This window comes from Botrytis sinoallii, assembly GCF_014898435.1.
Source record: "Botrytis sinoallii strain Bc 23 chromosome Unknown BSIN_036, whole genome shotgun sequence".
Lineage (NCBI taxonomy): Eukaryota > Fungi > Ascomycota > Leotiomycetes > Helotiales > Sclerotiniaceae > Botrytis > Botrytis sinoallii.
The window spans coordinates 234749-250828 of NW_024066063.1; the positions used below are offsets into that span (position 1 = coordinate 234749).

The window sequence follows — 16080 nt, forward strand, 5'->3', positions numbered from 1 at the left end:
CGGCGAAGTGGTAGTTGGCCCCCGGAAAATTCTTAAAAAATGTCGGATAATTAGGACTATAGAGAGGAGGATTTCAGCAGTCATTGGCATGCAACTGCTTTGTGCAACTTACCAGTTCCGGTATTTTACTGTCTTTGAAAGGATCAATGACTAGGAGGGGTAACTGTAATCCACTAAATCTAGAATTTGCTAAATGCATCCCCATGCTCGTCCAGACTTTCGGGCAGGATGGTCTGTCGGAATATTTACCAGGCACTTCACCCTTTACCATTCCTGTCACTTTCTGAGCATCTTTACTAGATCGTTTCGAGATTTCCCCGGTAGATACACTTCGAAACCCCAGCACATACATATTCAAAAGCTGGATGCCTACCCCATGCCTGTAGGCCGAAAGTAAAACGCATAACACACATCTCGTTTGATTTATTGATATGCAAAGCATGTATACCTGTATGATGTATCTTTTTTCTAGTAATCTAAGGTTGGTGGTAGTTCCTTCATCTAAGCTTTGGTGTCCTTCGACTCCAGACTTTTCTCTCGTCATTAGTGAACCACTATTTCAGCCTCAACCAGCAACTAAAATGTATTTTCAAGACAAAGTGCATCGTAAGACATTGGCCATGTGACGATTTTGAATGTGGTTTTCGTCAGTTAAGATTTGGTATTGGTACTGGAAAGGAGAGAAGAAGATATGCATCTTCCTCGATTCATTGCTGCAGCTCTGGTAGCAAGACAATCTGTGATGGTGTTGCCTTCATCATATTGTTCTCCTGACTGCCGTAAGTTTGATTTACTATTATCAGATACTGTAAACAGATCAAGATAGCATTGAAGTAAAGGAGGTCACAAAACTGATGATCATGCAGCGAAATGCAAAATCGAAGCGTTGGCATTTAATAGCACGACGTCTTGTGCAGAAAACTCAAAATTTATCACCAGCTGTGGAAACTGTCAAACTTGCGTGTTGACCTATTCAATTGAAAATCCGGACGTCAATACCGATCAACAAGAGATAATACCTCTCATCTCCACGCAATTGAATAAATGTCTCAACACGCCGGGGGGTGGGGAGATACAGCAGTACGCATTGCAAGTTTCAAACTTAACAGCTTTGTATTCGCGAATAGTTGGAACTGGGTCTTCCACGACTTCTGGAGCGACGGCAACAAAGACGAGTTCTTCGACTACGACTGGACTAGTTAGTTTGGTGACAACGCCTGCTAGTAGTTGGTCTGGGAGTTTAATGAGTGATTCGGGGGATTGGACAACCGTTTTGAGTACAGCTACTTGGGCAAGTGCTTATTTTAGTGCGCTCTCTGAAGGTATAGAACTCTACTCTCTCTCTCTTTAATCTTAAGCCCATCTTGATAAATGTATCTTACTCTAATTCTAAAAACAGCATCGATATCTGCCATGAAAGCATCCTCATATTCCAGGGCCTCCATAACCTCTATTTTATCGACTCCAACCTCAGATTCCATATCAACATCAATTCCCACCCCAACTCCAGCCACTAACTCCGAAACCAACATCACTTTCAATTCCACTATTCCCCAGACAACTGCCAGCACCACGCCCCCTTTAAACAAGACTTGGATAATAGGCCCCATAATTGGCTCACTTCTCGGCATGTCTACCGTGTTCATAGTAATATTTTTCACTCGTCGCAAACAACATCGCGAATTTCTCTTTCAACAACATCTTCTCCGCTCACGCCATATCCCAATCGATATAGAACCCTATAAAAATTTCGGCGGTCTTCATAGTCCAGCAAGTACGAGTAGTCATAATAGTTATGGTGATGGATATTTGGGAACCGGAGGAAAAGCGCAATTACACGGAGAGAGTATGGAGATGAGAGAGTTGCAAGGGAGAGAAGTAATGGCGCCAGTGGAATTACCGGCTAGGGAACCGGTGGGGAGTGAACTGTTGACACCGATTGGGAAGAATTTTAGGAGGAAGAGGAAAAGGGAAGCGAGTCCTGTGTCGCCATTAATTTCAACGGGACTTGAGGATTTAGGCGAACAAAAATATGAAAAGGGGGAGACGGATGTAGGGACTTTTAGTATACCGCGGATAATTTTACCCAAAGGAAATGCCAATGAAGTAAGAGACGAAGGGGAGGAAAACGATGAAGACGAAATAGTCGAGGAAGTCGAATGGCCATTGCCATTGAGTCCTTTACAAGCATTGTTCAAAAAGACAGAGATGAGGGATGGGAAGGCAGACGCTGATGAGGTACGGCATGAGACTTATTACCATCCCTGAATAAGGCTTGAGGTGAACTACCGACAGCATGAATGAAATAAAATCAGAGTCTCATGAGGAGCGAACTGCGGCTCAAAGCAGGCGCTACATGAAATTCAGATCTCTCTTGGTTCTGGGTCCCGCCGATGAGTCCTGAATCATTCGATCCAACAAAGATTTAAAATCGGAGGGAAGGATCACGGCATGAAAAATGTTTATTGCTGGTCATCTCAACTGCGCGAAAATCTCAATATCAAAGATTTATACATACCGAATCTCAAAATGTTAGATCATCCCGAAACAGGCTTCAGAATATAACAAAACGGACCTTTAAACACGAATCGGCTTGAAGCAAGTTCACATGCCATATACTTATATCATGTGACATACCAACTAGATACAACACTTCCACTAATACCAATACCCAATTGCATACACGCTTTCAAAAAATGCATTTTCCATGTCACAACAATTTATGTACAATCAAAGCGAGTGAGAGAGTGAGCGAATTAATACCCCTATAGTATCAGTTTTTCACAACATTCTCACGGTGGGAGTGTTCGATTTGGCTTTCTTCAATTTCCCATATGATGAAACGAGACGTTAGCCAATAAGAAAATAAGAACATGCCTTGAGTTTTTGGTGTTTTCTTTCGTAACTTTGGCTATCTGAGATGATGTTGATGAAAGCTTGCAGCAGGAGATGAGATAAGTTGTTCGGCAATTTTTGTTGATATCAAACGAACGAGATGATGCACGATCTGATAATGCAATGTAGTTATATTTCTGTGAACCATTTCACTAATTCCACTCACTCTAGTCATCGACTTGTATCAACTTCAATACGAAAGATTAGAATCATATCATGTGGCCCATCCATTAGCCACCTTATCTCCTTCCCTCTTTAAATCTCCTCAAAAAACTCCCCCAACAATGCATTTGTCTCATCACTCTTCTCTAATTGAATCCAATGACCACCTTCCCATCTTTCAACTCTAAAATCTGGAATGTAAGGTTTCATTTGCGAAGGAAAATCGGCGCCAGAGCTAATGAAATTGGTGGACGTTATGAGGAGAGTTGGTTGGTGAACAACTGTGCGCTCTTTGGGGATTGCTGAGTGTGGAATTTAGTTTTAGTTATGAATTGAGAGCTAATACAGAGGAATAAAAAGGATAGAGGGGGATGAAGGATGGAAGAAAAGGGAGGGTGATAGTACCTTTATCGTCATCTTCGTTAATCCCATGAAGTTGCATAGTATACCAATTCTTTGCAGCACCAAAGCCGCCATTTTGGGGCGAGAATGTATTTTTGAATGTTCCACGTCCTGATTGTGAGATATGTTTCAGCATCGATTCTTGCATCACGCTTTTTACATAAACATAAACAGAATTATCTTCACTCACCTCACTCGTTACAAAATGCGGATATGGAGCTAACATACTCCCCTCAAGCCATTTGCGAAAGCCGCCAGTGGCTCCCATATGTTCTTTGCCTAGCTCATTGTCAAGGCTATAATACAGGGACATAACAGATTCGGGCTATGTTGATTATCTGTTAGAACTTTGCCTTTGGCATAACCGGACGCGGGGAAGATTAAAAAAAATCGTAAGATCTTACATTGTTGTCCAACAACTCGGTACTATCCTCCTCATCCATCAAAAAGAAATATCCAAAGATTTCAAACCCAGCCATCTTCTTAACTTGAGCATTGATCAATTTCACCATGTCGAAATTGAAAGCCGGTCCATCAGGTGCCTGGTATCCCACATCTAGAAACACTAATTTCTTGAAAATTTCCGGATGATAGTTCACCATGCGTGAAAGCATAGCACTCCCCCAATCATGTCCTACACCCAATACTTTATGAGATTCAGAAATGGAGTGTAAAGACAAAATTTCATATAAGTCCGAGGCCATGTCTTTGAACTTGTAGAAATGGGCTGACAGCGGTTTGGAGGTGCCGCCAAATCCAAGAAGGTCAGGAGCAATTATTCCATAACCTTTCGCGGAGAAATAGGTTATTTGATGGCGCCAGTCATATGATGAGGAGGGAAATCCATGGAGAAAGAGGATATAAGGTTTTGAGGGGGATGAGGGCTGAATATGAATGTACGAGTAGGTAAATGAGCGGGTGGTGGTATGGGTTCTTGCTGGGAAATTTGAAGATGCCATTTTGTGAAAAGTGTTCAATTTTGCCCGGAGAAGAATATAGTGGCAATTATTCTGAAGAAGACGTTGAATAAGTAGGTATGGATATACATATACTTATTGTACGACATCAACCTCTTCATGCATGGCCAAATGATATATCTCCGGAAAGTGTTCAGGCGTACGTGATTGTGATTGGACACGGGGCTCGTGTCACCCAGAAAATCCGAGTGGGGTTATCGTGGTTCGGGTTCAAAGAGCCCGGAAAACCAAGGGTATATGTGGGGAAGGGATTTCCGAGGGATTTGGTGATAGGAAGGGGGAAGGTGGATATGTACCAAGATATCAGCATGTCAGCATGGTATAAATCCTTTATGTGGATGTCAGTGAATGAATATGTTAAGTAAAGTGGAGTTAATTGTCAATACCAGTATCTGTGTATTATTACAGCATCCGAGATGCATCACACTCTTCGATTCCCGCGGAACATTGATTAAAAAATTTCAAAAAGAGTTGGGATACATATCCCAGAGTCCCATGTAATCCTGCGACCAAAGATCTTCCATCTCCATTGGCATGAAAGCTGACATAGAAGCCATTTGATCTGTCTCTGATATTGGCTGTTGTTGTTTTTCTTGGAAGTCATCGATAGAGTTGGAAGTAATGGTAATGGGCGCATTGAATCCCGGCTTACGATCCACCCATGCTTTAAACATCTTCATGACCTTTTCTGAACACGTGAATATGTTTTCGGAATCACTACTGGTTCTTTCCCAGGCGGCCTCAGCTTCTGATTCTTTCAGACTTTGTCCTAGCACATCCAAGATTCTTCCAGGCGCACAAACCCTCCTGACCATGTCGGTATCCCATGCTGGATCTTTAAGCACCGTCAAACGATATAAAGGGAAGAAAACTCCTCCGAATTGTTTCCATACTGGAAGTGGTAATCCTATAAAATGTGAGGCTGGTGAGTTGAGGAGGATGTCGAACCAAGATTTTATGGAGTTGAGACAGCAATGAAGTGATTCTATTCGAGAAAGTGAGGAATCTATAGATGAAGCTTCAGTGGAGTTGGGAAGATAGATAGCAAACTCGTGAATCATCACTTCCGCGCCGTAAATTTGAAGGTTCAAGGCTCCTTGGAAGCTGTTAGCACATAGTTCTAGGAATGAACTCTCTACCTCTGAGGTGTACATACTATTTTCGTTCAAATGCGATGGTATCTTTTTTTTGACCTCCGCTAGTTGGGATTTGAGAGTTTGGATATAGAGCATAATAAGAGTGGAACTCCCAGGTTGGTCTGGTGTGCCATCACGGATGAGATTTATATATGATTCTGCCGTCTTACGCACAACGTGTTGAAGTCGCACCTGGTTGATTAGAAGCTCATCAGATGGATCTTTTCTTTCTTCGAGTTTTGATAAACATTTGTCAAGATAAGGACACCAGACTACGCCTTCCAATTTCTTGTGGAAGGTTGAAAGACTAGAAATCTTGGAGTTAGCCTTGATCGCTTTAAGCCTGCCATATCAGAGGGAATCTTTTTAGACGAACGTTGAGGTTAGGTAGTAGCAGGCTAAAACTAGCCTACGATGCTCCATATTTCGAGTCAGTGGTACCTCCATCATTTCATGATGACGAAATTCATGTTCCAGGCCCAGAATATGAGACTCGTCACTAGTAGGTTGATGAAGTTGTAAATCAATCACAAGTGTAACGATAAGATTGGAAAATAGAGTCATGAATGGCGCGGTTCGTATTTGATACTGGCCCCTAGAACAACAGTGAGTAACATGGGTTCAGCATTAAGACTATAGCTTACCATCCAACAAAACAAACCAAACCCAGTAACAGATCTAAATTTCTCTTTCCCTCCACAACAAGTTCCCGGGCTGCAATTTCTCGGATTGATTTGCCAAGTGTAATTTGTCGTTGGATGACCGTTGATGACATTGTCATAATACATAACCAAAAGAAGGGGCGCTCTTGTCGCAACTGGCGGGCAGTCATGCCATCTTGAAACTGTATAAATGGGAAATGGGGAAGATTTCTAGTACAAAATGAACGGAAATATATTTCTGCTTCTTCTGTTGATGGTTCCGCACCCTCTGGTAAAGTGTATGGATACGTTGGGCTTGCGCTCGATGCTGGTGTGGGAGGAAGATGAGCCGCACCTGAATCAATAGGTGCAACTTCATCGGCATCTCTCACTGAAGTGTTCACGGCAGTAGAATGTAAATCTGATGCATGCTTATCAGAGGTTCGAACTGTGAAACTGTTGAGGGCATTCTCGACAGCTGGATTATTCGGCGAAATAGTCCGCAGCAAAGATACAAGCCCGTCTAATCTTTGCTCAAGACGTTCTGCAGTCACGCGTGGTTTCTGTCTCCGTTTCACCGGAGCAGTAACACATCCTTTTTTGAGCCTACCACATCTAGACAAGTTAGTCTATGGAGACACAGGGACTTCGTGATAGAGATACCTCTCACAAATTCTTTGGTCACTACCAAAGTTACATTTAGTTTTTGCCTTAGCACAATTGAGACAAGCTCGTCCGTAGGGACCTGAACGTTCCGTTTCCGTAGATTCTGTCATTTTTGATCTTAGATTTGTTTGGAATGGGAAAAAAAAGAAAACGAGAGACAAATCATGGGGATGACGAAGAAAGTAATTGTTAATTTGTTACAATGGACAAGAGGGACGCTGCCGCTCGGGACAGTAAAACTCCCGTGTCCATCGGAGATCGGGGTTTGAATCTCCGGGGATTCTTTTCTTTTATCCAATCAGCGGTCGTTCCTCATAGAACCATCCCTCGTTCTGCTCTCGAACTTCGATTTTTCAGTGACACTTAGGAACTAAAGATATTCAAGTCAACCTTGCGCTCATTATAGAATACAGATAACGACCTTGGATATGAAGTATTACCAGAATGATAGACCGGTAGAGCCCATTGCTTTGGACGCAATGTAGACTGTAGCTATCAACTTGTGAAATAAGTAATCGGTCTTCGGTTTTGGGATTTTGTCTCCTTCACAAAGCACTCTCTCTCTCACATGCGTCTTTATCATAAGCGAGGTATAAAACCAGAGCGATGCTATTCGAAGAAGTCGTCGTAGTCGGAGGTGGGTAGTTTTACACACAAGCCGCCTCTGAGCTTCCAGAGCCCGCTTTCCCCAAGCAATGCGTGTCAATGCGAGCCCTATGTGAATTTCGCCTGCTTTTGGAAAGTTTTTGGAGTAAATTACTTGATCCGTAATCATATTTAATAGTCACTCGGGCATCATTTCTCACTGCCAATGAAGGCGAAGTAAAGCACGTTGTCCTCCATTCATCTTACACTGTCCAGACAAATCCAGAATCTGAAGTTGGAATATCTCACAAAAGTTTGGAAGCCGTTGTCATCACCTCGGAATTGTCACATATCTTTATCCTTGCAGCTCCTTTCTACCAGCAAAATGATTTTGAATATCCTAAAACATACTTGTATCCATCTGTTAGAAGACGGGACATTGTAAGCTGTGGTGGTTATTAGCCTCGTACTACCATCGTTAGTTGTATGAAGCTCTTGACTGCCTCCGATTCAAGCACCCAGCGAGAATGTGTTTCAATCACCAATTGTAAAAGATAACGAAAAGGCAAGCATCCTGTTGAAATGGTCCTTCTCTTCCTCAAAGTTTGTGAGGTAAAAGTATATCAGGCGAGAATTTCAAGCTGTCTAGTTGATCAACTGATTGAATGGTTCATGTTTGCTGATAGGAAGCCAGTGACGATTCATTTTTCGTGTCCATGTCCCAACCGGTTCGAAAAGTGGGTGGCATGGAACTCGAATTAGTTCTTGAGCTTCTAATATTCTAGGTGAGAACGCGAAAGAAACCCAAGAAAACTCTTGAGCAATTAGTCCCTTCGTGTATGACTTTCACCTCAATTGCATCTGGGGGATTCAATCGTCTACCTCTTATTTTGAGAATCAATAAAATACTGGCATGCAACTGAATGTTGAAATATGAGGTTACCCATGGACAAATTATTCCGTAACCCTTTCCAGGCTCTATGTGTAGAGAAGAACCCCCACAGAAATATGATCAAGACATGCACCGTTACCCCTCTTTGCCCCCACCAACCCCGCATACTGTGCTAGTCCATACATATCTGCAGTCGTCGATCACACGTCACGTATCTAATCATTGTATCCATATAAACTAGACGGGTTGGTAGAACAACTACATCTTGTATTTCAACCATAATTTCATAGTATCACTAATTCTTAGAAGCTAGTCTTATAGCCCCAAAGATGCCATCCTCTTTGTCTCCACTACCCCCAACCCCATCGTTCTCCTCGCTCCCTCTCCAAGCTAGTGGCCCCCGCGGCAATGCATGGGGTCTACACGGCCCTACCGACCAGCTCGGATGTCTCAACCGTCTCACTCCCGAAAACACCATTGAAGCTGCCAAGGAAATAAAATACGGCATTCGAATATCTACCGACTGGGCTTTAAACAAACCCAAAGTTCCCTGCTTTGGACGTGTACAGTTTGAACAAAAGATCATACATAAAAGTCCAAGAACTGTGAATGATGACGTGCTGGTATTGAATACACAAAGTAGTAGCCAGTGGGATGGATTTAGACACTTTGGTTGGTTCTTTAAAAATGGATTCGAAAATTGGCGAATGACTCTAATTGGACAATTTATACAGGATATCAAGACGCAAAGGTTTACTTTAATGGGTGTACCCAAGAAGAAATCCACAATTCAACACGAAATGGAATCGACGGCACGTAATCTCGCATAAGGCCTCTATACACACGGTTCACCTGCTGACAGCCTCTGCTTGTAGTCTGGGTAGAAAACGGCGGCATAGTAGGTCGTGGTGTCCTTCTTGACTACGCATACTGGGCCGAGTCCCAAGGTCGTACTGTCAACCCTCTAACAACAATCAAAATACCCCTATCTGAGATCAAAGCTGTGGCTGAAGCTCAAAATGTCACATTCCGTCCAGGTGACATCCTCTTTATTCGTACTGGGTACCTTCGTGCTTGTAAGTCTTTCCCATACTCTGATAACATTGATATAGAATCCGAGATTTCCAATAGTCTGGATTTCAACCCGGATATCAAATAAGATGCTTTGAGTTTCTAAATCCAATTAGAATAACTTTTGCAGATCGAAATCTTCAACCCAGTCTACAAATCCAGACTATTGGCCATTGATCCCCAGGTCCTCTTGTATCATATAGAATACTAACGCTTCTCCCGTCTCGTTCAGTTGAAGCTCTGTCTTCTTCCGAAGCGGTTACCCTCGCCACCGCTTCCCAAATGACAGCAATAGGCCTTGAGGCCTGCCCGGAAGTACTAGAATGGCTATGGAGTCATGAGTTCTCCGCTGCTGCTGGAGACCAACCCGCTCTAGAATCTCTTCCTTTTGACCTTACAAACCAACACTGGATGCACGAATGGCTCCTTGCTGGATGGGGAATGCCAATCGGGGAGCTATTTGATTTGGAGCGATTGGGAGAGGAGTGTAGAAAATTGAAGAAGTGGACTTTCTTTTTTAGCAGTGTACCTTTAAAGGTATGTTCATGAGCTCTCTTAGCATGGTTTGTTGTCTTCACTTTAGTGAATTAGATTGCCATTTCATTTGTAATGTGTTGGAAATCAACCAACTTTGGAGATGCATCTCGGTAAACGAAATTCACAATCGATGCCAATGCTAACAAATGACGAGGTACCGGGAGGTGTTGCGAGTCCTCCAAATGGCGTTGGTATCTTGTGAGGCATTACTGTATTCAAAATAGCAACCTGCTCAAGTCATTCGATTTGGTCCTGTTCATGTGTCGGAAATCTTCCTTGGAAATGAGAGGAACAACTAGCTTATGATCAATCTTATCACCTGCAAGATCCTGCAAGAATCAGTACAATGAAAATGAGAACTTTATTGGAAGTAAATTTTATGAATAGTGAATGGACGGCATAGAAGCTCGTTCTGAGCTTAATGTACCTAGGTAGTAAAGGAAAAACGGGTATCTATATTTCCATGAGAGTGATTATAATCTACACTAATAATACCCAATCATCATACATCATGCATCGCGCTGGGTTGCGCTGCACCCATTAAAAAATCACCCTCTAATACGAATGTAACCTATAACAAGATTGCTATGACAGAGAATGTCTAGCTTGGAGACACGTCGATTGGGTCCGTCACGAACCGAGCCTCCAAAGCATCCCGTACTTCAAATTCCTCGAGTGCGGCCCCAAATCTACAATTGTTAGCTCATTCAGACCTGATATAAAGACAAAGAAACAAGCGCACGTACCCGTAACATCTGACTTTAGGTAAAAGCTCTTCACTCATGTTCTTCAGGTCAACATCCGTTAATTCTAGAAATCGCGGATGTCCCAATACCATACCCCATGCCATAACCGGTGTAATCTCCCCATTCAAGTCCAACCTCTTACTCAAATCTAACAAATTAGCTAGATCGCTCTTGCTCAAGTCCCACGTCTTTTGTTTTGGAGGAACCCCATTCATTTCATCTGATTCATGACTATGTGGCAGACAGTGCCCAAACGGTATGTCTGGGTGCATCTCCATTTCTGGTTCTGGAGGACATGTAGCCATTAAAGCATGGCCAGAGAAAAACTCTCCATCAGCATCGCTGGATCGTTCGACTAAGAACTGCATGTGGTCCATACAGGGTCTCTCGAGTCTGATATCAGTATCTTGCCGTTAGCTATTGTCGGGGAGGCGATAAGAACGTTTTGGAGGAATCTTTGCCATACGTTAAAACAAAGTCAATTCCTGCTTGATCATAATCCACACCTTGAACTGGTTGATGCGCCATGCTGCTATCATTTCCATTGTAAAATCGGTGCGCTCCTCCCAGTTGAGGTGATCCAGCATCGTAATAGGTACTGTTCGGATTTGAGTTCGAAGAGTGGCTTAGAGGTGGAGGACTGAATGATAAAGAGCCTGGCGCATAACTGCCGGCCTGGCTATCACTCGATTTATATCCTAGACTCGGATTATTTGTGAATTCGTCGACTCCTCCGCTGCCATTCCACGATATACCATGTTGTGCGAGGAGTTTCTTTAATTGTCGATTTTCTTCTGCGAGGGATTGTTTGCTTTGAGTGACGTTGCTAAAATTTTCTTTTAATCGAAATACTTCTTGCTCTAGGGCTTTGATGTATAATTCCTTGCGCTCACGGTGGGTTCTAGGAGACATTAGTGGAAGTCCAAATCCTATTCCTGATACCAGCATACCTCTGAGCTTGTCGATTTAATTCCTGCCTCCTTGTTAAAGCAGGTTTACTGTCGGGTTTGGGCCCTCTTCTTTTCGGTGTCGAGCCGTCGACTGTTCTGAAATTTAGTTTCCAATTGGAATAAGTTGGGATGAATCTGGAGAATCATACCCCGCGTAGACTTCTTTTCTGTGAGGCCCTTGAGGAAACTCAAACTTGACGAAAGAGGTGATTTTCCTGCTTCTGATTGCCCACTGGCATAATCGTAATTTTCGGTTTCTGCGGTAGACATCATAGCGCAATTTGATAAAGTTGAGAAGAAATCAAAGATATGCCTATCTTATCAGCGTTGTTGTTGTTGTTGTAGATCTTAAGGTGTGCGCGGAGAAGCGATGAAGGGGCGAGGTTGTCGCAAGTTGGTTATTGATTGATTAACAGCGTGGCATACCTACAGTAACTCGATAGTATTCTCTGAAATTGGATTGAACAATTATTGATTATGTTAGACCAACAGTTTCAATCTTTATTCTGGAAATTGTTCGCGGGGCAATGGACATTCGAAAGCCAAGTTCAATGATTGGATTGATCGAAAGAACGGGGCCGATAGAGATATCCCCGTTATGATGTAGGTATTTCTATATTGACTTTGCAATGTTTGGTCGACGCGATCAAGTCTCTCTCTTGAAGATCATTGAGGACTTTTGGACTTAAACAAGGTCAGCAATTCAGGAAATAAGTCAAGAATCAAGAACGAATACGCAAACGGCAGCCGCGCACTGGCTCTCGAGACTGGGAAGGTACTAGGTACGCTTACTACATACTTCGTAGGGACATAAGATCTTACCCAGGTAGGTAGATCCACTATTAGCACTTGGACTGTGCTAGAGGTCTGGCCAAGGTATTCGTATTCCATAAGAAACCTTGGATATCGTGATTGATAAGTACTGGCTAATTCCGACTACGACTATGTACGTACGATGGACTCGATGAGTGACGAAGTGGTATAGTGCCGAGAGGACTCGACGTTGTATTCGGCAGCAGTTTGTCCTCGGTGCATATGGTCAGACATCAATATCCGGTAGAGATCATCCAATATACCGACAGGGCTGAGAGTTTGAGGAGGGTCGGAATGGTTATGGAGGAAATTTAAGAGAGAGAGAGAGAGAGAGAGAGAGAGAGATGTATTTGGTTATCGATGGCAGCCTTGATGCATACCTATGATTGAACGCATTTTGAACGTTCAAGATATATGATGGCTGAAGTTGACCGCCACGGCTGAAAGGGGAGGGAAGTCGGAAGCCAGTCGTTCCGGCAAGTGCCACTCCGTGACTGGAAAAATTGGTAAAGTTGGTGTGGCGACCACTTCTGCATAGTCTGGGCGTACGGAGAAGTTCTTAAACTTCACATGGCTACAAGTTAGGGACAAGTTAGGGACAAGCTTGGGAGATGCCCGGTGAGCTCTAAATTCTGATTATGAATTGTACGTGAGGTCGAATCATCTATCTCCGGGCAAAACTGTCGAAGAAGCTCACATTTGGATTAATGTTTTCCTTTTCTATGTGTACCGTACCTAGTCTTGAGTGATGCAGGTAATGATTCCATCTCCCGCCAAAAATGGAAAGATGCTCACTTTGATCATAAACTATCCATCGTCCTCGTTTGTTATAAATCTTGACCTTGATCTTCTACGGTTAATTGAATGGTGGATTGGCAAAATATCTCCACATATAGTATACAACATCCCTGAATCCACCTACGTGATCAACATCGAATTTATTGTCCCCCCTCGAACATTTCCATCGGCGCTCACCTCTCACGCGACCCAAATCAAATCCCCATAAATGCATCTCATCTACCTACAAGCACTCAAGGCCAAGCTTGTGGAACTGATTTGAGTAACGCTTGGTTATTTATGATGCCCGTGTGCTGAGCTCCATATTTCCATGAGTAAGCAACACAGAAGTAATGAATGAGGTTTGATTTTCTCTTGTGATGTGTTGTCTGCCCCTCATTCCTCGTGTATGAAATTTCAAGACAACCACCATGAGTCTAGATGTTGTATACACGAGCATTCGTGGATTTCTCATTGTGTTACCATGGGCCCTCGAATTGGTCCTCATGGACCTCATAATCTCTTTCCTCTTACCCGTCAGTTATCTTTTCCCTAACTGGGTATACAATGCGTCGTCGTTCGTCGCCTTTACAAACTGGAATTGGATCCAAGTCATTTTTGAGGTCTTCAACGGAGGCAAGATTACCATTTCTGGCGACACTCTTCCGGAAAGCGAAACCGCGATTGTCATTGCAAATCATGTCAGTTGGACCGACTTCTATATGATTCAAGCACTTGCTATCAGAGCTGGCATGCTTGGGAGGTGTAGATGGTTTGCCAAGATTGAATTGCGATGGGTTCCATTACTTGGATGGGGAATTTGGGGGATGGGTATGCCCATGGTTAGTAGAAATTGGCTGAAGGATAAGAAAGAGTTGGATCGAGTTTTTGCAGGAGTTGTAGTAAAGAAATGGCCACAGTGTAAGCTATGCGTGCTATCTACCCCCACTTAAGGTAATTTGGCAGTGCTAACTTATCTATCATCCAGGGCTCATCAGCTTTAGTGAAGCGACACGATATACCCCCAAGAAATACGAAGAAGCAAAAACATGGTGTAAACAAAACAATCGACCTCTCCCCAAGCACCTTCTGTATCCACGAACCAAAGGCTTTGTAACAACAGTGCAGCACCTGCGAAAGGCTAAGCACGTCAAAGCTGTTTATGATATGACGATCGCGTATTCACATCATAATAAATGGCATCAAGCACCAACCATTTGGGAATCTCTTAGTTGCGGGGACCTAAGCGGAAAACGAGGATACAAATTTCATGTTGAAGTCAAGCGATTTTTATTGGAGGACTTGCCAGAGACTGACGAAGGATTGGCAAAATGGTTGGAAACTAGATGGATAGAGAAAGGGGAATACTTGGAAGAAAAGAGGGAAGAATGGTCCAGAGTTGGTAACGGACATAAGCCAATTACGGCATAGTTGTCGCAGCAATGTCTTTATCTTTTCCCTTGTTTGGAATGTCTAGCTGGAGTAGATTAGACGAGCGCATCTGTTACTTTTTCCTCTAGATTAAATTCTCTCTAGATTGAATTCGCTCCAGAGTTTGAGATTGCTTGTAATATTTTTGCATGCAGAACAATTCTGGAATATTTGTTAGAGTTATTAGACAGGATAAGAAGCATTCCTTTGTTCCCGCCAACACCAAGCCTCGAGAATATGTCCCTCAATTCCCGCACGCAAATTATTTCCCGAACACAAAGAAAAGTTTTTCCAAAATGCTTTCTCAAAACGTTCCATTCCTCACATTCCAAAGCATTGGGGTGTGGTGCTACTTATTGTGCACTGAAATTGGAATAATCAGAAGTTAACAAAGGTATTCATGCTTCGTTCTCAATTCTGGAGGCAATCCTATATTTCCCAATCAATCAAATATGTCTTTCCTCATTTCCATTTCCATCCAATTCCTAATCTCAATCTTTTCAAAGATCTCAGCCATCGTCGATCACAACCTCAAACAGTATACCGAGACAGTCAATTGACTTCATCACATTCTCAAGCATTTAATCACCCAAACACAATACTCCATAAACAGTCTCATATATTGAAAGAAGACAAAATGCCAACAGGCGCACTTTCAATATCTATCCCCGACACACCCACTACTCCAACATCAACTACAAAACACTCCGCTACTCGCCCAACTTTCTTCCCTACAGTTGCTTGGTGGAGACTTTTCCCAAGGCCAAGATTCCCGAGCTATTATTCCTCGAATTATAACACTCACGGGTACAGAACTGACACTCATGACGAAAATGGAAGGACGAGAATGGAAGAAGGCTTATTGAGTGACGGCGAAAGAGAAGATTATGATGGGATGATTCCTAGGGTTGGTATGCAAAGTGACTCAGGTTCCAGTTATTGGAAACGGGACAGTGGTGAAGGGCGGAGGATGGGGAGGCTGAGGCTAACAGTGGAGATTTTTGGTGCTGTCGGGGTTGTTGTTGCAGTTGTTGGGTTAGTTCTCTTAGTTTTTGGGTAGCAATAGGAGAAATATATACAAGGCTGCGGGATGTGAACTGGAATGTGATTGAACTGATGCCCAGCGGTGAAGGTTGGTCAGCAGTTGATTGGGATAGCCAAGAAGTGAGAGAGATGTCGGAAAGAAAGGAGTAGGACAAGCTGATAAAAAGTGTGATTGGATTAATATGATGCCGATGCATACAAATATATGCTGGGACGAAACTACGTTAGATTTTTTTATGGGAAAGTTCTCGATATAAATACGGTTCCCATCCTATTGGACAACCCGCTTCCAGTATTAATACTCTGAAGAAAGTGAAAATGGGATAAAGTCAATCTTATCATGAGAGCCTCCTTG

The 16080-nt window shown here is 43.0% G+C and overlaps 7 protein-coding genes across 7 annotated transcripts; 4 read left to right on the plus strand and 3 right to left on the minus strand.

Annotated features, from left to right (window-relative positions):
- Positions 1 to 691: 691 nt before the first annotated feature.
- Positions 692 to 2268, plus strand: EAF02_011835 (uncharacterized protein; the record flags this gene model as incomplete). The annotated part of the gene is made up of 3 exons (XM_038907882.1): positions 692 to 779; positions 867 to 1322; positions 1400 to 2268. The coding sequence occupies 3 exons, from the start codon at positions 692 to 694 to the stop codon at positions 2266 to 2268; spliced, it is 1413 nt and encodes a 470-aa protein (XP_038752391.1).
- Positions 2269 to 2981: 713 nt separating this feature from the next.
- Positions 2982 to 4418, minus strand: EAF02_011836 (uncharacterized protein; the record flags this gene model as incomplete). Its single annotated transcript, XM_038907883.1, has 3 exons — positions 2982 to 3359; positions 3463 to 3784; positions 3864 to 4418. The coding sequence occupies 3 exons, from the start codon at positions 4416 to 4418 to the stop codon at positions 3151 to 3153; spliced, it is 1086 nt and encodes a 361-aa protein (XP_038752392.1). The 3' UTR covers positions 2982 to 3150.
- A 479-nt stretch (positions 4419 to 4897) lies between these two features.
- On the minus strand, positions 4898 to 7366 carry EAF02_011837 (uncharacterized protein; the record flags this gene model as incomplete). Its single annotated transcript, XM_038907884.1, has 6 exons — positions 7320 to 7366; positions 6877 to 7249; positions 6217 to 6828; positions 5949 to 6167; positions 5593 to 5879; positions 4898 to 5532 (listed from the first exon to the last, which is right to left on the minus strand). The coding sequence occupies exons 2-6, from the start codon at positions 6987 to 6989 to the stop codon at positions 4898 to 4900; spliced, it is 1866 nt and encodes a 621-aa protein (XP_038752393.1). The 5' UTR covers positions 6990 to 7249; positions 7320 to 7366.
- Positions 7367 to 8685: 1319 nt separating this feature from the next.
- Positions 8686 to 10166, plus strand: EAF02_011838 (uncharacterized protein; the record flags this gene model as incomplete). The annotated part of the gene is made up of 5 exons (XM_038907885.1): positions 8686 to 9028; positions 9091 to 9168; positions 9232 to 9432; positions 9660 to 9964; positions 10119 to 10166. The coding sequence occupies 5 exons, from the start codon at positions 8686 to 8688 to the stop codon at positions 10164 to 10166; spliced, it is 975 nt and encodes a 324-aa protein (XP_038752394.1).
- Positions 10167 to 10565: 399 nt separating this feature from the next.
- EAF02_011839 (uncharacterized protein) lies at positions 10566 to 11933 on the minus strand (the record flags this gene model as incomplete). Its single annotated transcript, XM_038907886.1, has 5 exons — positions 10566 to 10653; positions 10711 to 11103; positions 11177 to 11611; positions 11661 to 11751; positions 11810 to 11933. 5 exons carry the CDS (start codon positions 11931 to 11933, stop codon positions 10566 to 10568), a joined length of 1131 nt encoding a protein of 376 aa, XP_038752395.1.
- Positions 11934 to 13433: 1500 nt separating this feature from the next.
- On the plus strand, positions 13434 to 14681 carry EAF02_011840 (uncharacterized protein; the record flags this gene model as incomplete). The annotated part of the gene is made up of 2 exons (XM_038907887.1): positions 13434 to 14171; positions 14239 to 14681. The coding sequence occupies exons 1-2, from the start codon at positions 13682 to 13684 to the stop codon at positions 14679 to 14681; spliced, it is 933 nt and encodes a 310-aa protein (XP_038752396.1). The 5' UTR covers positions 13434 to 13681.
- Positions 14682 to 15318: 637 nt separating this feature from the next.
- On the plus strand, positions 15319 to 15875 carry EAF02_011841 (uncharacterized protein; the record flags this gene model as incomplete). Its single annotated transcript, XM_038907888.1, has 2 exons — positions 15319 to 15716; positions 15764 to 15875. 2 exons carry the CDS (start codon positions 15319 to 15321, stop codon positions 15873 to 15875), a joined length of 510 nt encoding a protein of 169 aa, XP_038752397.1.
- Between the last annotated feature and the right edge of the window lie 205 nt (positions 15876 to 16080).